This window comes from Oncorhynchus tshawytscha, linkage group LG26 (genome assembly GCF_018296145.1).
Source record: "Oncorhynchus tshawytscha isolate Ot180627B linkage group LG26, Otsh_v2.0, whole genome shotgun sequence".
NCBI classification, from domain to species: domain Eukaryota; kingdom Metazoa; phylum Chordata; class Actinopteri; order Salmoniformes; family Salmonidae; genus Oncorhynchus; species Oncorhynchus tshawytscha.
In genome coordinates this window covers 26963538-26984501 of record NC_056454.1, presented here as the reverse complement: position 1 = coordinate 26984501, position 20964 = coordinate 26963538, and the positions used below count along the sequence as shown (strand labels likewise).

Genomic DNA, 20964 nt, shown 5'->3' with positions numbered 1-20964 from the left:
ACTTTGAGCACCTTTATCTCCTGAATGTTTTGTCATTCAGGTCCAAAAAGGCACTTTCTGACCACTTCTTCCATGGGCAAACAACGTTTGGAAAGTTTTGTTTAAATAAAAAGGATGCTGTCAAAAAGTGATTTGAATTCAAATGTAATTCCCCAGATAGCAAGTGATTGATAAATGACTTTTGGAAAAGATTTGAGATGAAGACCAAGGGCCTTATGAAAGGAGTTGATGATCTCCATAGGAAGAGAGAGAGATGGAAACCAGATGGTTTTTCCTCCCCTAGTCTGTTATATGACAGACATTGAGAAGAGGCATGTCTGTGTTATCCTTGCTCTGTGAACTAATGAGAGGGCATATGGTGACATGAGTCATGTCATCCATGGTAAACATCATAACCAACACAAACCCATGGGATGGACTTTGAAGTCTGAGTTTTCTTGAGTCCTACCAGGACATGAATTGTGATTAAAAAGGTGTGTTTGTGTGCTGGGGAGAGGGATGTAGAACCATGTTTCATGTTTGAGCACTTCAGTTCATCGGTCTCCTCCTCCAACCTTGAAATATCTAATCCACTCACACACCCTAGTGTGGCGGCATGCCTCAACTGCTTTTCCAAACCAGCACCTGTGTTGGTTTACTGTAAGCGCAGAGAGAGAGAGACAACCGGAGAGTCCTATGCACGACCACACCTCATCTTACTCACAGTCCACTGAAAGAACAATGTGGAAGGTACACTGAACTTTATTGTTTATTAATCACCGTAAATCACTCCATACTTTATTCTCCTACGAAAGTTAATGACAAGTCAATGACATATTGGAAAGCCTTTAGAACGTACAATTTTCTACTTATTCACATCACAACCCAACACACAATGAAATATGTTTAAACTGTTCTGATTTGTTGACCTCAGCTTGTTTTGATACTCCCAGGGTGCATCACACGACAGGCAACTCTTCACCAGATGTACAACTTTAATTCTTTCATTTCAAATATGTCCCGGAATTCACTTTTTGAATGTTTTCTTGGACATGGTAGAAAACAAACACTTGACTTGAATATGGATGTGGGCCCTAATCTATAGATTTCACATGACTGGGCAGGGGATTGGCCTGGGAGGGCATAGGGTCCACCCACTGGGGAGCCAGGCCCAGTCAAGCAAAATTTGTTTTTCCCCACAAAAGGGCTTCATTACAGACAGGGATACTCCTCAGCACTCTTCCCCCCAGCCCCACTCAGAAGATCCTGCAGGTGAAAAAGCCGGATGTGGAGGTCATGGGCCGGTCTGCGGTTGTGAGGCCTGTTGGACGTACTGCAAAATTGTCTAAAAAGATATTGGAAGCAACTTATAGTAGAGAAATCAACATTCAATTCTCTGGAACAGCTCAGTTGGACTATCCTACAGTCAGCATACCAATTGCATGCTCCCTCAAAATTTAAGACATCTGTGGCATTGTGGATGGTGGATAGATTATCTTGGCAAAGGAGAAATGCTCACTAACAGGGATGTAAACAAATTTGTGCACAAACATTTAGAGAAAATAGCTTTTTGTGTATGGAAAAGTCCTGGGATTTTTTCTTTCAGCTCTTGAAACATGGGACCAAGACTTTACATGTTGCTTTTATATTTTTTTTGTTCCGTGTAAATCAAGCTGACTTTGAATTATCTAATGCAGTTTGAAGTGGGCCTTCTGCCATGAATAAGAATGAGGAGGGATGTAGGGAACCATTAAGAGTAATGGTGCTCATAGCAAGGGAGTGATGGAGGGAGAGAGAAAGAGACCGAGGGGGAGAAAGATATACAGAGAGCGAAAGAGATTAAAAAGAGAGCACTTTAACCGCAACACCAGAGTAGGTCCTGGTGACCAGTGGAAGCTTCTGTGTGGGTCAATAAATATGAGCGGGGCGTCTATCAAGCGCCGCTGGAGTAATTGAGTCTGGTGGTGTGCATGAAAAGCGCCAGGGCAGCAGAATAGATAGGTGATATTTACAGCGTGTGATCAACGGAGAGCCCCTCCCTATCACTCTGTCCCAGAGGAGTCTGGTCACTCCTGCTGCAGCTCTGCACACTCCCAGGGACTCCAGACATGCCTTGTAAATATCCCCACCGCATTGCCAAGCTGACGCTAAACTTCAGGACCATGATCGACAGTTTCTACTGGCCCCAGCCATCTTTTCCTTTATGGGATAGATGGGGGGAGGGACTTATACAATGGATTGTAAGGCCTGTTATGTATGCATAGTGGCTAGGTGACTTTATAGTCAACTTCATATTTGAAGGGATGTATGGAAAGCTCTCACATTTTGGTTATTCATGTGTAGAAATATTATGTTGTATCTGTACCCATTGGATGCAGTGATCACAATATAGTGGCTATATCTAGGAGAACCAAGGTTCCAAAAGTGGGGCCTAAAATAGAGATCATCAAAAGTTTTCTGTAACTCTTATGTGGAGGGTGTAAAACATATTTGTTGGTCTGATGTGATTTAATAAGGAGCATCCAGATGCTGAACTTAATGAATTTATGAAATTGCTGCTTTCAATTATTGATAAATATGCACCTGTTAAGAAACTGACTGTTAGTACTGTTATGGCTCCATGGATTGATGAGGAATTGAAAAACTGTATGGTTGAAAGAGATGGGGCGAAAGGAGTGGCTAATAAGTCTGGATGCACACCTGACTTACTGCAAATTGAGAAATGATGCGACTAAACTCAGCAATAATAAGAAGAAACTGTATTATGAAGCCAAGAACAATGATCAAAACACTTCAGCATATTTTAAATGACATTATGGGCAGAAAGACATTCAACTTCATCTTTCAATTAATCAGATAGCTTACTCATCACAAAACCATTTGATGTTGCCAATTATCTTAATGATTACTTCATTGGCAAAGTGGGCAAACTTAAGCGGGAAATGCCAACAACGAAAAGTGAGCCATCATATTCATGCATAAAAAAACTAATAATGAAAGAAAAGCATTGTAAGTTAGAATTTTGCAAAGTTAGTGTGGGACAGGCACACTAGGCATCGACAACTTAGGAGTGGCCATACACAGTAGACTTCCATCTATCTGTCATATCTTTTAATCTGAGTCTAGAGGAAGGTTTTTGTCCTCAGGCCTGGAGGGAAGCCAAAGTCATTCCGCTACCCAAGAGTGGTAAAGCGGACTTCACTGGTTCTAACCGCAGACCAATCAGCTAGCTGCCAGCTCTTAGCAAACTGTTGGGAGAAAGTGGTGTTAGACCAAATACAATGCTATTTCTCTGTAAACAAATTGACAACAGACTTTCATCATGCTTATTGAGAAGGACACTCAACATATACTACACAAACAACTGATGATTGGTTGAAAGTGATAAGATTGTTTGAGCTGTTTTCAGTGTAGCCTTTGATATTATTGACCATAACCTGTTGTTGAGAACTTGTGTTATGGCTTTTCAACTTCTGCTATGTCGTGGATTCAGAGCCATCTATCTAATAGAACTCAAAGGCATCTCTGTCAAACATGTAGGGTGTGGTGTACCGCAGAGAAGTTCTCTAGGCCCTCTACTTTTTTTCCCTTCTATTTTTACCAATGACATGCCACTGGCATTAAACAAAGCCTGTGTGTCCATGTATGCTGATGATTCAACCATATACACGTCAGCAACCATAGCTAATGAAGTCATTTGAAATCCTTAAAACGGAGTTGCAGTCAGTTTTGGAATAGGTGGCCAGTAATAAACTGGTCCTGAACATCTCTAAAACTAAGAGCATTGTATTTGGTACAAATCATTCCCAAAGCTCTAGACCTCAGCTGAATCTCTAGTATTGAATGGTGTGGCTGTTGAACAAGTTGAGACTAAATTACTTGGCGTTACCTTAGATTGTAAACTGTCATGGTCAAAACCATGTAGATTCAGTGGTTTTAAAGATGGGGAGAGGTCTGTCCGTAATAAAGCTTTTTGACACTACACTGCTAAGAAAGACCTAGTTAAGCTGCAGCTGGCCTAGAACAGAGCGGCACATCTTGCTCTTCGTTGTAATCAGAAGGCTAATATAAATACTAGGCATGCTCTCTTGCCTATGAGTTGATGAGACTGACTGCATCACTTATTTTTTATAAGAAACTATGTGTTGAAAATTCCAAATGGTTTGCATAGTCAACTTACTCACAGCTGACACACTTACCCCACCAGACATGCCACCAGGAGTCTTTTCATAGTTCCCAAATCCAGAACAAATTCAAGAAAGTGTACCATATTATATAGAGCCATTATTGCAAGGAACTCCCTTCCATCTCATATTGCTCAAATGAACAGCAAACCTGGTTAAAAAAACAACAGATAAATCAACACCACGGCACAGCGTCACTCTAGTATCTGACCTAGATATTTTGTGTGATATGTAGGCTATGTGTGCTGCTTTTAAGTGTGTGTGTCTATATACAGTGTATTAAGAAAGGAGTCAGACCCTTGACTTTTTCCACATTTTGGTATGTTACAGCCTTATTCTAAAATGGATAAAATACTTTTTTTACTCATCAATCTATACACAATAGCCCATAATGATAAAGCAAAAACGGGTTTTTATACACTTTTTCAAAACAAATAAAGAAATACCTTATTTACATAAGTATTCAGACCCTTTGCTATGAGACTTGAAATTGAGCTCAGGTGAATCTTGTTTCCATTGATCATCCTTGAGATGTTTCTACAACTTGATTGGAGTCCACCTGGGGTAAATTCTATTCATTGGACAATTTTTGGGAAGGCACACCCCTGTCTAAGTTCCCACAGTTGACAGTGGACGTCAGAGCAAAAATCAAGCCATGAGGTTTACGGAATTCTCCGTAGAGCTCTGAGACAGGATTGTGTCGAGGCACAGATCTGGGGAAGGGTACCAAAACATTTCTGCAGGATTGAATGTCCCCAAGAACACAGTGGCCTTCATTCTTAAATGGAAGAAGTTTGGAACCACCAAGCCTCTTCCTTGGTCAGGGAGGTGACCAAGAACCCGACGGTCACTCTGACAGAGCTCCAGAGTTCCTCTGTGGAGATGGTTGTCCTTCTGGAAGGTTCTCCCATCTCTGCAGCAATCAGGCCTTTGGGCCTCCTTTTACAAAACTGAAGCCACTCCTCAGTAAACGGCACATGACAGCCCGCTTGAAGTTTGCCAAAAGGCAACTAAAGAACACTGACCATGAGAAACAAGATGCTCTGGTCTGATGAAACCAAGATTGAACTCTTTGGCCTGAATGCCAAGTGTCACTTCTGGAGGAACCCTGGCACCATCCCTACTGTGAAGCATGGTGGTGGCAGCGTCATCCTGTGGGGATGTTTTTCAGCGGCAGAGACCGGGAGACTAGTCAGGCCTTGAGTGGCCCAGGCAGAGCCCGGACTTGAACCCGATCGAACATCTCTGGAGAGACCGGAAAATTGCTGTGCAGCGACATTCCCCATCCAACCTGACAGAGCTTGAGAGGATCTGTAGAGAAGAATGGGAGAATGTGTATGCCAAGCTTGTAGCCTCATACACAAAAAAAACTGAAAACTGAAGACTGTGAACACTGCCAAAGGTGTTTCAACACAGTACTTTTTAAAATATTTGAATACATTTTCTACAATTCTAGAAACAATTTTTTTTGTCATTATGGGGTATTGTGTGTAGATTGATTGGGAAAAAAACTATTTAAGAAATTTTAGAATAAGGCTGTAACATAACAATGTGGAAAAAATCACGGTGTCTGAAATACTTGCACAATTCACTGTAGATCTGTTCTTGTTTATTAATGTTCTGTCATGTTTCATGTTCTGTGTGGACCCCAGGAAAAGGAGCTGTGGCTTTCACTAATGGGGATCCTAATAAAATAGCAAATTATTTGATGGATTGCAGTATGGTAACGAAATGAAGGAATCATAGCTTGTCGTCGGAAAACCACTCATCTCTCCTAAACCCGCCCTATGATTGTAAAAATATGCTCAGGCGTTATGGGAAAATGTCTCCTGTACGTAATACATTAGTATGAATGATGTTCATGCCTTTTGTTATGTCTGCAGTGCATATTGTGAAGCCCGAGGCAATCTCGACTGGTAGCGGTTCACACTTCATTAACTGAAGCAAAACCCTTTCTGTGACATTTTATACAATACATTTTGTCAGAGTTTGTTTTTTCAGCTGTCCCCGTTGGGAAGTGAGTCTTTTTTACGTTGGACCGAGAACCAGCGCGCCCCTACCCCTGCCGCCTGGGGAAGTGGAAGTTCTAAGATGCACAAGCGTACGCACACACACACACACACACACACACACATAGCCGAGTTGTCTTACCCCCCCTCTTCCCCTTCGCTGTGACAAAGTGAGGACGGTGCTGTCGCATTGGCAGCCATTCAGTCCCTGACTCTCACATCGGCCCCACAGAAAGCCTTTCAGGGCTCCACAGTGCAACAACTGCTGTGTTTTATTACAGCGTGAAATGGGGAGTGAAAGGGCTCCAAGGCTGGTCCTACTTACCCATGCAGAATGTGTCACTTTTTTGGAAGGACGATAAGGACACAAAGGGAGAGTCGGGAGCACAAATGCTTTTGTTGGGAAACTGCTACAGCCAACTGCTTTGGTGGAGCTCTGGCCTCAACCAACAGCCAAAGTCCTTGTATACATCTGGGACTGAGAACAGTTCAATTCAACATCATTTCGTGTACTAACTTGCATGTTTATGCATCAGAACATTTTCATGTGGTGTTGTTATGCCAACATATGTTAGCCTGGATGCCAGTCTCAGACTTTAGCTTCAACACCATCTCAGGCTGGCACCCAGGTTAACTAGACAGATGCAGCATGTCTATCCCAATTACCCGCCTTCCCTTCCATGTTGTCTCTGTCCAGCTGAGATCTCCTACACTGAATAAAAATGCAACATGCAACAATTTCAAAGATTTCACTTCGTTACAGTTCATATAAGGAGATCAGTCAATTGAAATGAATGCATTAGACCCTAATCTATGGATTTCACTTGACTGGGAATACAGATATGCATCTGTTGTTTAAGGCACAGATAGTGCCTTAAAAAAAGGATAGGGGTGTGGGTCAGAAAAAAACAGTCAGCATCTGGTGTGACCACCATTTTCCTCATGTAGTGCGACATCTCATTCGCATAGAGTTGATCATGCTTTTGATTGTGGCCTGTGGAATATTTTCCCACTCCTCTTCAATGGCTGTGTGAAGTTGCTGGATATTGGCGGGAACTCAAACACGCTGTCGTACACGTCAATCCAGAGCAGCCTGAACATGCTCAATGACATGTCTGAGTATGCAGGTCATGGAAGAACTGGGACATTTTCAGCCTCCAGGAATTGTGTCCTTGCAATATCGGGCTGTGCATTATCATGCTTAAACAAGAGGTGATGGCGGCGGATGAATGGCACAACAATTCGGCTAAGGATTGCGTCACGGTATCTCTGTGCATTCAAATTGCCATCGATAAAATGCAATTGTGCTCGTTGGCCGTAACTGCCCATACCATAACCCCACCTTCATCATGGGGCCCTCTGTTCACAACGTTGACAGCAAACCGCTCGCCCACACGAAGCCATAGACGCTGTCTGCCATCTGTCCGGTACAGTTGAAACCAGGATTCATCAGTGAAGAGCACACTTCTCCGGCATGCCAGTGGCCATCGAAGGTGAGCATTTGCCCACTGAAGTTGGTTACGACCCCAAACTGCAGTCAGGTCAAGACCCAGCTGAGGACAATGAGCATGCAAATGAGCTACCCTGAGACGGTTTCTGACTGTCTGCACAAACTTTCTTTGGTTCTGCAAACTGTTTCATCAGCTGTCCAGTTAGCTCAAGGGTGGGCAATTCTGGTCCTCGATGGCTTGATTTGGCGTCACAGTTTTGCCCCAGCCCCAAATAACACACCTGACTCTAATAATCTCCTAATCAAGATCTTCAGTTTAGAATGCAATTTGATTAATAAGCTGTGTTTGCTAGGGATGGAGAAAAAGTGTGACACCAATCAGGCCCTCAAGGACTGGAGTTGTCCACCCCTGGGTTAGCTGGTCTCAGACCATCCTGCAGGTGAAGAAGCCAGAAATAGAGGTTCTGGGCTGACGTGGTTACACAGTCTGTGGTTGTGAGGCCGGTTGGACGTACTGCTAAATTCTCCTAAACAACATTGGAGGCAGATTATGATGGAGAAATGAACATTAAATTCCCTGGCAACAGCTCTGGTGGACATTCCTGCAGTCAGCATGCCAATTGCACACTCTCAACTGTGTTGTGTGACAAAACTGCACATTTTAGAGGGGCCTTTTATTGTCCCCAGCACAAGGTGCACTTGTGTACCTGTGTAAAGATCATGCTGTTTTCAGCTGCTTGATATATTCCACACCTGTCAGGTGGATGGATTATCTTGACAAAGGATAAAATGCTCACTAACAGGGATGTAAACAAATTTGTGCACAAAATTTAAGAAATAATATTTTTTGTGCGTATGGGACATTTCTGGAATTTTATTTCAGCTTATGAAACATGGGACCAACACCTTACATGTTGCATTTATATTTTTGTTCAGTAATGGTTAAACCCCATGTTAAAGACTCACAGAAGCAGATATTGTTGGAGTCAGCAGCAAAACTGTGTCAATACAACTGTGGTTTTTGATTGAGTCACCTTTTTGTAATTATACGGAGCGTCTCCTATTTGCTTTGGCAAGACATCTGTCGTCATTCACGCCCCCTCCTACTAAAATGTCAGTTGTGGGTGTGGCTGAGGAAAACCGCTGACAGATTGTCAATTATCAGCACACCTGTGGAGAGCTCTCACAGCGAGGAACTCAAATGCTTATCTTTTTGTGATCCTCATATCCACTCCCTCAAAGAGTGCAAAGACTTGCAAAATCCATATGCACTTCCTTTATTTGTAATTCGCCTTTGTTTTTTCTATTGTATTGAAAACATCTCTCTTGGACTAAATAATTTGCTGTGTGTGTGACACATATTGAAGGGGTAGACTTCATGCACTAACCAAACATAGATTCGACCTTGTAATCTTTTAACGTGGTATGCCATCTTAATTCCTGTTGCCTTCACATTTCAAATGCAAGTTTCAATACATTTTCACTTTCCCTATAGATCTAATTGTGATGAAGCATAAAGGGGCCTGATCCCAAAGAAAAGCCTTTCATCAACCACTGGAATGCATTCATTGCCATGCTCACAAGATCTTTCATTGGGAAAATTGGCTTGATTCCACAGCTTACATGTGTATGCTCAGTGATTTGTAGAGGGGATTTTAGGCCTTTGGCATGTGCCGTGTCTGTTGGCAGAGGTTCCTTTAGACTAGTGAGACTGCTGGAGCAAAAGCCATTGCCTCAACACCTCAATGTGTCAGCATGGTTTCTCTGGAAGGAAGACTGGCTGCCCATTAGTGCTACTACATGTACTGTAGGTGTTCATCAAATCATATTCCCATGCAGTATGTGGGGATAGTGACATTGCAAGACTCTTATTTCAGTTTTTCCCACTGTAATTCTGTGGAACCCACAATGGTTTCTTTTGAATCTCCAGGGGTTCATTCTGAACTCCTGCTCATCACATACTATAGCTTATACTTGTTTTTAGGGGAAATATGAACTACTGCTCATCACATACTGTAGCCTATACTTGTTTTTAGGGGAAATATGAACTACTGCTCATCACATACTATAGCCTATACTTGTTTTTAGGGGAAATATGAACTACTGCTCATCACATACTGTAGCCTATACTTGTTTTTAGGGGAAATATGAACTACTGCTCATCACATACTATAGCCTATACTTGTTTTTAGGGGAAATATGAACTACTGCTCATCACATACTATAGCTTATACTTGTTTTTAGGGGAAATATGAACTACTGCTCATCACATACTGTAGCCTATACTTGTTTTTAGGGGAAATATGAACTACTGCTCATCACATACTATAGCCTATACTTGTTTTTAGGGGAAATATGAACTACTGCTCATCACATACTGTAGCCTATACTTGTTTTTAGGGGAAATATGAACTACTGCTCATCACATACTATAGCCTATACTTGTTTTTAGGGGAAATATGAACTACTGCTTCCCTACTGCCTCCTGTCTCCCTTTTCTCAGTCCTGTATCTCCTCCTTAACACTCCAGTGTCCAGATGGTCTTCTTCCAAACCCGCTCCGTGGGAGTGGAGTGGAGAGAAAAAGCGAGACCGAGCTTAGCGAGTTTTAACTGAGAGACCACAGTGTGTAATTGAGAACTGTCAGGCAACCCAAGTGTAGGGCCCTGATTGCGCCATGTTCCTCCTAGAAGCCGGGTTTACACTTCAACATGTGCCCGCCCTACGCATTCCATAAAAAGCAAGTCAACTTTTCACTGGCAATGGCATAATAAAAACAGAGGCTGCTAATGAGCTGACTAAAGACACATAAACACAGCTCCCTGACTAAGGTGTAATTTCTTATGTTGCCTTTTGGTACAGTGTCTCTGTACCATATCAGTAAAACATGGGCACATACTGTTTTACGCTCATCGAATGACTCTGTCTCTATATATATCTAATAGGTAATGTTCTCTGAGATTGACGTGAGACATCCAGAATGCTCTGGCCAAAAGTTCACTACCTAGCTCTCATTTCTCCTCTCACGGAAGGTCTCCATCTCTGGTTCATCAAAGATGATTCCCCCCTGCTGACCAACATATTGGACTTTCCCATACGAGGAATGCGGTGGTGGAGTCTGACAGTTAGCTGCTGGGTCTCTGTATTGGAGCTGGGTCAGAGAGCCTAAATTGAATGGGGCCGAATGGTCACTGTGGTTTGGGCCTGTCCCAGTGGCTGCCCAGAAGCAGCAGCCCAGCAGTGGTTCCTCTCTGGGAGACTCTCCTACTGGCTATAGCAGTACCACTGGTTCTGTAGCAGCCAGCTAGCAGCACACATCAGCCTCCAGCCACTCTATCCTATGAAGGTTCTGAACACATGCCCCTTTTTCTGCGGTGGCATCTGATGCCTGATTCCCTTGGACATGCATGAACTTTCATGTTTTATTACATTTAGCCTTATTGAGTTTGATTAGTTGAGGGCGAGCGGTTGTATTTACAGTGAGAGGAATTTGACCATTATTGGTGTATTTTCATTTTAAATTCTTCATCCGATATGTTGGGCTAAACGACTTGCCCTGCAGTCTCTTCTAGGATCCTCTTTGATCCCATGCCCGCGCCAATCATCCAGTAAATAAGTTCCACATGTTTGAAAAGGGAATCCCAAGAACATTTTAACTGGGTGTATTATCTATTAACCATCCTCTCTGTGTACAACTGGAAGAGGTAGGGAGGGAGAGAGGGCGGTAGAGAGGCTGTATCGGGTCCAGACATGAGGTGGTGGAGAGAGCTGGTGAAGGGGGGGTTGGGGTTTATGCTGATGCATTTTTGTAAGGAATTTGTCAAGGGCAGAAGAGCCAGACAAAAAATGATAGCTATTGAGTGGATTTTGGGAGTCACAGCGACTGTGCTCTATTCTGAAACGAATCCGCTTTGGCCCTTGGCCTGTTACCTTCTTTTGTAGAAAATTGTTGATGTTCTTTGAAAGTATGTGGGGATTCTGTAACAAAGAGGTGTGAATGCTGATTGTGGTGTGTACCATGGAAGTGGCTGTGTGAGGTGCTTGGCAGTCAGAGAGGGAGCGAGACCGAAAGAGAGCAAGGGAGAGCGAGAGATAGCACCCTCTCAGGCTTCGCTCACACTAAGCTCTTTAATGTGGCTGGCTCTTTGAAGCACTGACACCCTTCCTTCTCCCTTTCATAGTGCCTGGAGCCCTGCAAGGAATCCTGGGACCTGAAGGAAAATCAGTGCCAGGACTTATGTGAGGTACGTATGTCACTATTGCCACCGCCTCTGAGTTTGAGTGCTCCCTCTGGAGTGGGGAAAGTCTGAGGGAACGAAGAGCGTCAAGCAAAGTAAAGTGGAGGCTCTTTTTTCTCTCTACTGTAATGTAATGTAATGTAATGGCAATCCGTGTAAGATTGAATCAAAGCTGTTTAACTTACTCACCTCTCAAATTAGTCATCAGGTTCAATGTAAACAGGACAATCCCTGTTAGCTCGCTGACCTGCCTGTTCAAGCACTGGCACACTCAACGCTACAAGTCACCTGACACACATTTTTCATTTGCCTTTCCTCCTCCCCCTCTTCCTCCCCTTCTCCTCCTCCTACTACCTCCTCGTCCCCCTCTACCCTCCAGCCCCTCTTTCCCAAGAAGCACTATGAGTGTTTGACTAGCTGTGAGTTCCTGAAGTCTGTAGAAGGGGTGAAACAGGGGGACTGCTCGGCCCCTGAGAAGGCCAGTGGCTTCGCTGCAGCCTGCGTGGAGAGCTGTGAGGAGGATGGAGAGTGCTCCGCTGTCAAGAAGTGCTGCTCCAATGGCTGCGGACACACCTGTCAGACCCCCAAGAACCTCTACAAAGGTACAATGACACGTACTGTACAGGCGCCGTATGTGACATCATTGGGTACAACACTAACGCTAGTTACTGTACACAGACCTTTGTCAGATTCGGTTATTCAAATGAAGCAGTAGCTTTCAGCGCCCTAACTTTTGTCCTTGAACATTGTAAATCATCTTCTGTTATTATTTAGCAAGGCTATGCCTTTTTGGTGTATGTGTTTGTGTATGCACAAAATACCAAGTTTCACTAGTAGTGCTGCAAAATCCATTTAGCTATGCAGTGAACCATACATTTCATTTTATTCAAAATAGACCAATATTTCACTTGAGTTTCTTTGTCTCCACGCAATCCCCACATTCTGTACATGCTGTATTTTATGATACATCCAGTGTGTGAAATTGTTCTAAATCTGCTTTAGGCTCACAAAAGAACAGATGCATAGAGAGAGAGAGAGGGAGGGAGACCTCCAGTAAAACTGTTTTAATGGCACTGCCTGAGGTGGATGTTCAGAGAGAAGAGGAGAGCGCACAGCCCATTGTGGAAGAGCGAGAGAAGCCTCTCTGTGCCTCTGGGCCAGGAGATGGAAGCTGGATCTTCTTCAGTTGTGTTTGTCAGCAGCACACTGACGCTCTCAGGCTGCTGACAGCCTTGGACCATAACAAGGCAGTAGAAGTGGAATGACTGGAACCTGCCTCTTTCAGTCTTTGAAGCAATGCAGTGACAGAGCTGTGGCTATTATTGAAGTGCACACAGACGTGTGTGTTGTGTGTGTGTGTGTGTGTGTGGGGGGGGGGCATTAATATATTCTGAAAGAATGGATGTACAGTAAAGGCAGTGTCATGGCCTGGAGATTCACAGCCTGTGTGGATGGAGAAAGATAAAAGGAGATTTGCACATGTTTTAATTCGCAGTCTGCTTTAAGTCATGTTTGAATTCCAATCCTGATCTCCATTGTTGAAGGTGTAATTATGTGCTCACGGTGTGGAGAGAGTAATCGTTTCTGTATGTGCACAAGTGTGTGTTCAAGATGATCCATAATGCTGGAAGCCATTATTCTGACGCGAGCTGGGTGAAATGGAGTGTTTCCCCCCCACGGAGATCGCTCTCAGATGTGTGTTTGTGTGCCCTGTGTGTGTGTGCAGGTGAAGGTCCCCAGCGAGTGTGTGACAGTGGAAGAGTGCGCTGTAGAAAGCAGAGCTCATTGTGTGTGTTATGTCTTTTGAACACAAATACACAGAAGACGACTACAGGGCCTTGGTCCCATATGTAGAGCTTTTTTCTTGATATCAATAGAACCCAGTGATATTACATACTATTCACTAAACTGTAACGTCTTCTTTTTTGTTCAAAGCTGTACTAGCAAAGTGGAGTTTTGAATAAGATGTCTTTTCCCTCAACCATGATGGGTTGGCAGTCATTTGTGATAGATGGTTATTCTGTCACCATAATGGAGATCACTGAGAGACCAGTGTGGAAAGGCAGTCTTGTTCTCAGCCCCGTGTCCTTATGTAAATATGTCAGTCTTTACTTATGGTCTCTCTCCCTCTGGAGATGCTATGATGCTTGATCCTCACACTCGCCAGCCTTTGCAGTCGTCCTCCCCAGCCATTCACAGCTCCACACCCCTAATGTGCATGACCATCCTGGGGTATGGATGTATTGCTGCCTCTGTGCTCCAAAACAAAGACAGTCATTTGATGCACGTAAAATATGAAGCATATCTTTACTGTTAACCGTCAGAGACCTATGTAACCATGTATATTGATGACTCTGGGAACCATGGCATGGCACTCATCAGTGTTTGAAGTCTATGGGAGGCCATTGTACTACAATCACCTTTTGAATAATGTATTGTTGGATGTGTTCCTCCCACCTTGATTGGTGCTTGTTTGCCACGGCCCCAGTAATTAGCCAGGTCATTTTGACAGTGTGTGCGTGAGCACTCAGCATTATATTCCAGGAGCGTTATTGTTGGAATGCACAATACATGAATGAATGCTCAGCTCTTGATGACTGTTCATCAAGGCGAACTTCATGGTTATGTTTTTTAGATGGGGCAGAGCAAGCATGTGGCCATTGGAAGATGAATCCTGCTAGTACGATTCTTGGATGGGATCTGGCCCCATAGGGGTAATCTTTGTAGGGGTGCGAGCTAAGAGCAGGTTTAGGGTTTGTCACTTTGCTGCGTGTGGATGGTTGTTGGATGGAGAGACGGGATGTGTGTGTGTGTGTGGCTGAGGGAAGATGAATCATGGCGAAGGGAGTAGGAATGCTGTGGTATTGTGTTCATCTCACACACACACACACACACACACACACACACACACACTGGAGCTGTGAAACATCAGCACAATGGCACACAGCTGTTACTCTGTGTAGAGCCTCTATCTATGAGACTCAAGACAGACTCTATGTGTCTGGCAAATGGGCCCACCTCCATCTCCCACCCGGCATTCAATGAGTATCAATCAATCACGTTAAAAATAATCAATAGAGATGTAACAAGTTGAAGCAGCCTGCTTATGCAGCACAGGCAATACAACACTATTTTCAGCACCTTGTTTGCAGTTACTTTGACTTGAGTATGTGTGTTTATACTGTGTGCATTTCATGAATGCAGAGCAGCGCTTGGCGCTCGCTCTCCTCGGTTCGAGGGAGAGGTCCTTGGGTAAGTAAGTATGTGAGAACGGCAGGTGATTTATTGAGAGGTGTGGGATTTATTCAGTGTTCTTCTGTACTCCTGAACGCTGCGTTTCCAATCTCCATCTCATTAACACTCAGCCCGATGCTCAATCAACAACTCACTACATCTCGGCTGAAATAAATCCTCCAGGAGAGAGTTAGTCTGTCATGGACACTCACTTTTCCCTACACTGCACACTTAATAAATCGGATTTATCGCACATGGGCACATTGACAGAGTTTAAATGGGTTGAATGTGAGGGACAATGAGGCAAATGGATTGTACACGTGTGTGTGCGTCTGAGTGTGTTTTGACATGGAGAGAAGATAATGTAAGCTCCTCGGCTTTCCACTACCTCACATACCCAGAGGCTAACTATCTGTGTCCTCCCCAAAGAGACAGCTGGTAAAACATGTTCTCTCTATCCGAGAGTATATCACGGTCCGTCACAGCACAATGACCATGATATGGACCCAGTGGACAGTGTCTCGGACAGTGTCTGTCAATTTCAAATCTGTGCTGTTTCTCCCAAAGTCAGTCTCACAGTGATGATGTTATATGTCTGTCCTCAAGCAAAGATGATCTATTTTATTGACAAGATAGCCAAGTGACCGCTCTAACAATGGAAATACATGTCCGCAGTGATTGAAGGCAGGCGAGATCAGGTGGGACCATTCTAGAAAATGAGCGGGCAGATACGCGTGTGAACAACAGGCATAACGAAGTGTTTTTTTCTCAAAGTTGGTGATATTAGTACATTTATAACAGCCTAAACATTACGAGACTTACATTCATTCAAATAAGCCTCATGTAATTCTACACTCTCATAGACCTCCATACAAAAAAGGACTTATCTAAATCATCTGGCTTCGCCTCTTCCTCTCTGCCTAAAGTCACTCACAGTGATGATGTCATGCCCCATTCTCTCCCTAACTCCGTCTCACAGTGATGTCAATGACTGTTTTCAGGAGCACCCCTGAAGCCCAGAAAGGAGCTGGTGTTTGTGGAGCAGCCGTCTGGAGGCCTGGTGATCCGTTGGTCCTCTAAGTTCAACATCTCTGTGGAGCCTGTCCTGTATGTGGTGCAGCGCCGCTGGAACTATGGCATCCACCCCAGTGAGGACGACGCCACAGAGTGGGAGACTGTGGCACAGGTAGGGCACCACACCAGGCTCCTTCTCTGACTACCTCAATGCTGCTGGAGGATTGCTCTTTCATTCACATACAGTATATTATATTCAAATAATTTCTTGTTTAGTTATCCTAAATTGATAACATGGTCAGTGCTTTTTAGGAAGATGAAGAATCAGTGATGCATTATTTGGTGGAAAAACCAACCCTAAAACTAAACCATAATATGTTTTACACAAAAGAGAGAGACATAACAATGTCGGGGTGGTACTCCACAGCTGTGGAAGCACTGCACTCAATCACACTGTCGCACACTGTTGCACATTCCTTAGTTGCAGTGTCTTTGAAAGTTTGGCAAAGAGAAACAGACTGATGACTGATGTGGCAGCAACACTCACACGAGCTGCGACCCTGTGTGACCTTTAACCCCTGTGTGGCTGCTCTCTCCCATCTGTCGCTCAGACTACAGAGGAGCGCATCCAACTGGCCGACATCAGAGCCAGCAGATGGTACCAGTTCAGAGTGGCTGCCGTCAATGTACACGGGACCCGCGGGTTTACTGCCCCCAGCAAGCACTTCCGCTCCTCCAGAGGTAGGCTGTGTCTGGGAGAGTGTGGGGGTTGTGTGTGTGTGTGGCCCCTACTCGGTGTCAGTTCCTGTGTGACACCCTATCCTTACATTTACTACAGTCAAGGGCTATGAACAGGTGGAGACCTTGGGACAATCCATCACAGCCTGATTTGTCTCAGTAACGGCCAATTTCCCCATTTTGTTCATGGACAAATTGTGTTTTTTTGCATATTTGTGAGTGTGTCTAACTTTTTCCTGAAATTCAATCCACCCTGCAGTGAGGGGAAACACCCACCCTGCAGTGAGGGGAAACACCCACCCTGCAGTGAGGGGAAACACCCACCCTGCAGTGAGGGGAAACACCCACCCTGCAGTGAGGGGAAACACCCACCCTGCAGTGAGGGGAAACACCCACCCTGCAGTGAGGGGAAACACCCACCCTGCAGTGAGGGGAAACACCCACTCTGCAGTGAGGGGAAACACCCACCCTGCAGGAACATAACACTGTTCCTGTGCTGGAATATTCTGCAAGATTACACCCGTAATGCTCACATTTATTAAAAGCAAATAACAAAATGGTTATGGCACAGTGTCTTTAGATATCCATCACAACCAAATGTAATCGGTTTCTTTTTCTTTCTCCTATCTAACAAACCTGAACCTTAAATCAGATTATTAAGCATTCCTCACCCCTCCGTCCCTAAAGTTGTCCGCTGAGCTAAATGGAAATTGATGCTCACTGATGCCAAACAGAACATAGAAAGTCATCAGAAACCCCTGTGAGTGCAGAACATGTGCTTTTCTCCATAGCGATGCAGCCACACTTTTGTACGTTTAACTCTTCAAAGGTGGGGCTTTCCCTCTTTACAGCTGTATAAAATGTCATATGTCCAAATTAGTCAGGATATTGCAGGTTTCAACTGCATGTAAGTTATTGTCTGGCTTCCAGGGAGAATGAGGTAAGGTAGGCTGCTCAGTGCTTCAGATCTGTGTTACAGATTAACATTGTGTTTGATAGTGGGCTGAGACTGTGCTGATGATGCCTGTACTACTCTGAGTGTTTCTATGTTGAATGACTCTAAACAACCCTTTAGTCTGGATTACAGGTTTATGAATGTAATATTGTGTCTAGATTTCATCTGAGGTAGAGCAGATCGTTTGGTTTGAGGTGTAGAGGCAGAGCTGTGAGCAACGTTCTGCAGTTCAGTTGATTTGGCTCCGGATTTGGCCCTTTGTCTGAGTTCTTGTGGTGTGTTTGCTTTACCAACATGGCTTTGGGTAGAGATTTTGTCTAGCAGGGACCACCTTTCTCTTCGTCTTCAATATGAATAGCTGAGGAAATCAAATCAAATGTATTTATATAGCCCTTCATACATCAGCTGATATCTCAAAGTGCTGTACAGAAACCCAGCCTAAAACCCCAAACAGCAAGCAATGCAGGTGTAGAAGCACGGTGGCTAGGAAAAACTCCCTAGAAAGGCCAAAACCTAGGAAGAAACCTAGAGAGGAACCAGGTAATGAAGGCATTTCTTTTTTTTACATAGTCTATGACAAGATTGTGGTGCAATATTCACCAGGGAAGCAAAATGAAGTACCTTGCTTCATCCTCATATGTTTTGTGGTAGTGGTAACTGTATGCTGCCTGAATGACCTTCCTTGTCATTTATATTCTAACATGAAGTCCCCTGGGTGTTCTGACAGGCTGCGTGACATCACCAGACACCAGGTGGAAACAGGATTGTGCTGCAGGCCTGGAAACTGACCTCCAATCAGTCCCACAACGCTGATGGATGGAGTAGAGCTGTCACATGATGAGCGATTGATTCTGTCATTCCATTGTTATTTACATAGCTCAGCCTGATCATCTGATTGCAATTTCGCACCACCATACTTTGTTTGGGCAATTTGCAAAAAACTCACTGCTTATTTATATAGCGTGGATAACATTAGCTGGTTCACTCAGAAACGATGCGTCCAATTGCACTTTGAAACCACCCCAAATGTGTTTCAGGTGGGAGAAGGAAGAAAGGGGAGATGAGCTAACAGTAGTAACAGGGCTGTAGTCTCCATTTTCTCAGTAATAGGCCTTTCCCTCTGGTCTGGCGCCTGGCCCTGCCTCTGCCTGGCCCTGCCTCTGCCTGGCCCTGCCTCTGCCTGGCCCTGCCTCTGCCTGGCCCTGCCTCTGCCTTGCCCTGCCTCTGCCTTGCCCTGCCTCCGCCTGGCCCTGCCTCTGCCTGGCCCTGCCTGGGACCCATGGCCTGACATCAGTACTAACTATATGCGGCAGCCGGCAGCAATCCTGGGGCAGACCCCATCTGGCCAGGCTCTTAACAAGCTCTGAAACATCATCTTACACACACACTCGGATGCACACACATGCACGCTAGGTAGACTCAAGTTAAGATGGAATGTGAAAGTGAGCAGCATGTGTTTGGTGACCATTGAGCCGAGCTCTCTGTCCTGTGTAACACTGTCGTAGACGTGACACCTGTCATAACATTTCATGACAGATTGTCAGTGGTGGACTAATAACTTTACACCATCATACTGGCTGGGCCTCTCATATGGGCCCCTCTTATTCTGGTCTCTCAGCTGCACTGCAAAGCTGTCTTAACTGGTGCAAATGTATCCTGGTTAGACACATTAAACCAAACTTCTGATATGATTTTAAGCAAGGATAAACACATTAATGTGGTTTAAGTGATCGTCCATTTTAATGAATCTCAATATTTAGTTGATTAGTGTTTTTTCATTGGACTGTGAGTCTCCAGCCACTTATTAGCACCAAAATAACATTGCAGCTGTCACTTTTCTGCCGGCGCCGTTATTTGTGGTCGTTCCCAAATCGTACAAACAAAACCAGCTCTATCATGATCTCTTTCTGTCTTCCATTAAGAAACAATAGTCTTTCTGTGTCTAACATTATCCTCCTCACTCAGTCCCTGAATTAAAGCTTAACAGCTGGAGGGAGAGAGAAGGAGAACTGCTGTGGATTACATGACATTAGAGTACTGTGTTCCTGGTCTCTCTCCAGATCCCGCCGCCCCTCCCAGACCAACCAGCCTGCATGTTACTAACATGACGCTGGGTGCTGAGGGGACGGTGACAGTCCATCTTAACTGGACCCTGCCCTCGGAGCCCGACATCCCCGTCCATCACTACAAAGTCTTCTGGAGCTGGACTGTTCCCGGGAAGTCGCTGGTGCCGTCCAAAAAGAAGAGGAGGAAGACCACCAACGGGGTAAGCATCGGTTCTTCTCTTCCCGTCTGGGTGATGTGTCTGCGGGTTGGGAGGCTAGACACCCGAGGGCCTGGATGGGCTGATTGGATCAGACCCATCTCAAGCTCAGCCTCACTCCCCTAGTCTCTGCACTGTAAATAATAACCACAGGCCCCACGATGGAAAAAGATCAGCAACGTAAGCCATTTAAATACATCAACTCTTAAAGCAATCGCTCATGCAGCACGACACACTGCCCTTTTCATTGTTTTATTTCCTCAAACAAATTAAATTACCCTTAAACGCTTGGTTAAGCTTTGAAAGAAAACATAACATATAATGTATTCCTCATTTACCTCATTTTGCTAGATAGTGTCACAGGGATGTGTTCCTTGGATAACTTAACCCATATTTGTCAAGGTTACTGTTATTTAGATTGACTACTGATAACTGAGAATAAGTCAAGGTCCTTTAGCCCAGTGGTTTCTTATTAATTGAATAACAATTAACAAGCTGTCAAATGAAGTGGTTTAACAAGTGCAATAGTATCAAATGTCTGTTTAGCTTAGCATCGCTATGAAGAATAAAGCAAAAACGCTATTGTCTAGACAGTCATTCCACTTGTGCTGACTTAGAATCTGGAATTAGTGTTGGTAACCAGATGCAGATGTGGCATGGAGGTGAGAAAGCTGGGAGACACCAGATATCTTTTGATACTTTGGCACCTCAGGGCTTTGAAAGCTACCTGCTGATGGTGGAATATCAAAACAAGTTCTGGTCAATAACTGGAGCCTATCAGGCTCCTGCTGCTGGAGGAATGCTGAGACCTAAACACACCGTAACGAAGCCCCAGGGGATGGGGATAACACTGCTCCCTCACATGGCGCGTAAAGCCTCAGGCCTAAGACTCTATCACTAT

General features: G+C 44.4%; 1 protein-coding gene across 1 annotated transcript in view; it reads left to right on the top strand.

The window, feature by feature from the left end:
• Nucleotides 1-20964, top strand: part of LOC112225455 (anosmin-1) — a 55225-nt gene that overhangs the window by 20953 nt on the left and 13308 nt on the right. Inside the window, exons 3-7 of the mRNA XM_024389436.2 lie at nucleotides 11803-11865; nucleotides 12239-12461; nucleotides 16095-16279; nucleotides 16719-16848; nucleotides 19861-20066. Of these exons, the coding sequence (XP_024245204.1) occupies nucleotides 11803-11865; nucleotides 12239-12461; nucleotides 16095-16279; nucleotides 16719-16848; nucleotides 19861-20066 (807 nt within the window). The remainder of the gene's footprint in view (nucleotides 1-11802; nucleotides 11866-12238; nucleotides 12462-16094; nucleotides 16280-16718; nucleotides 16849-19860; nucleotides 20067-20964) is intronic.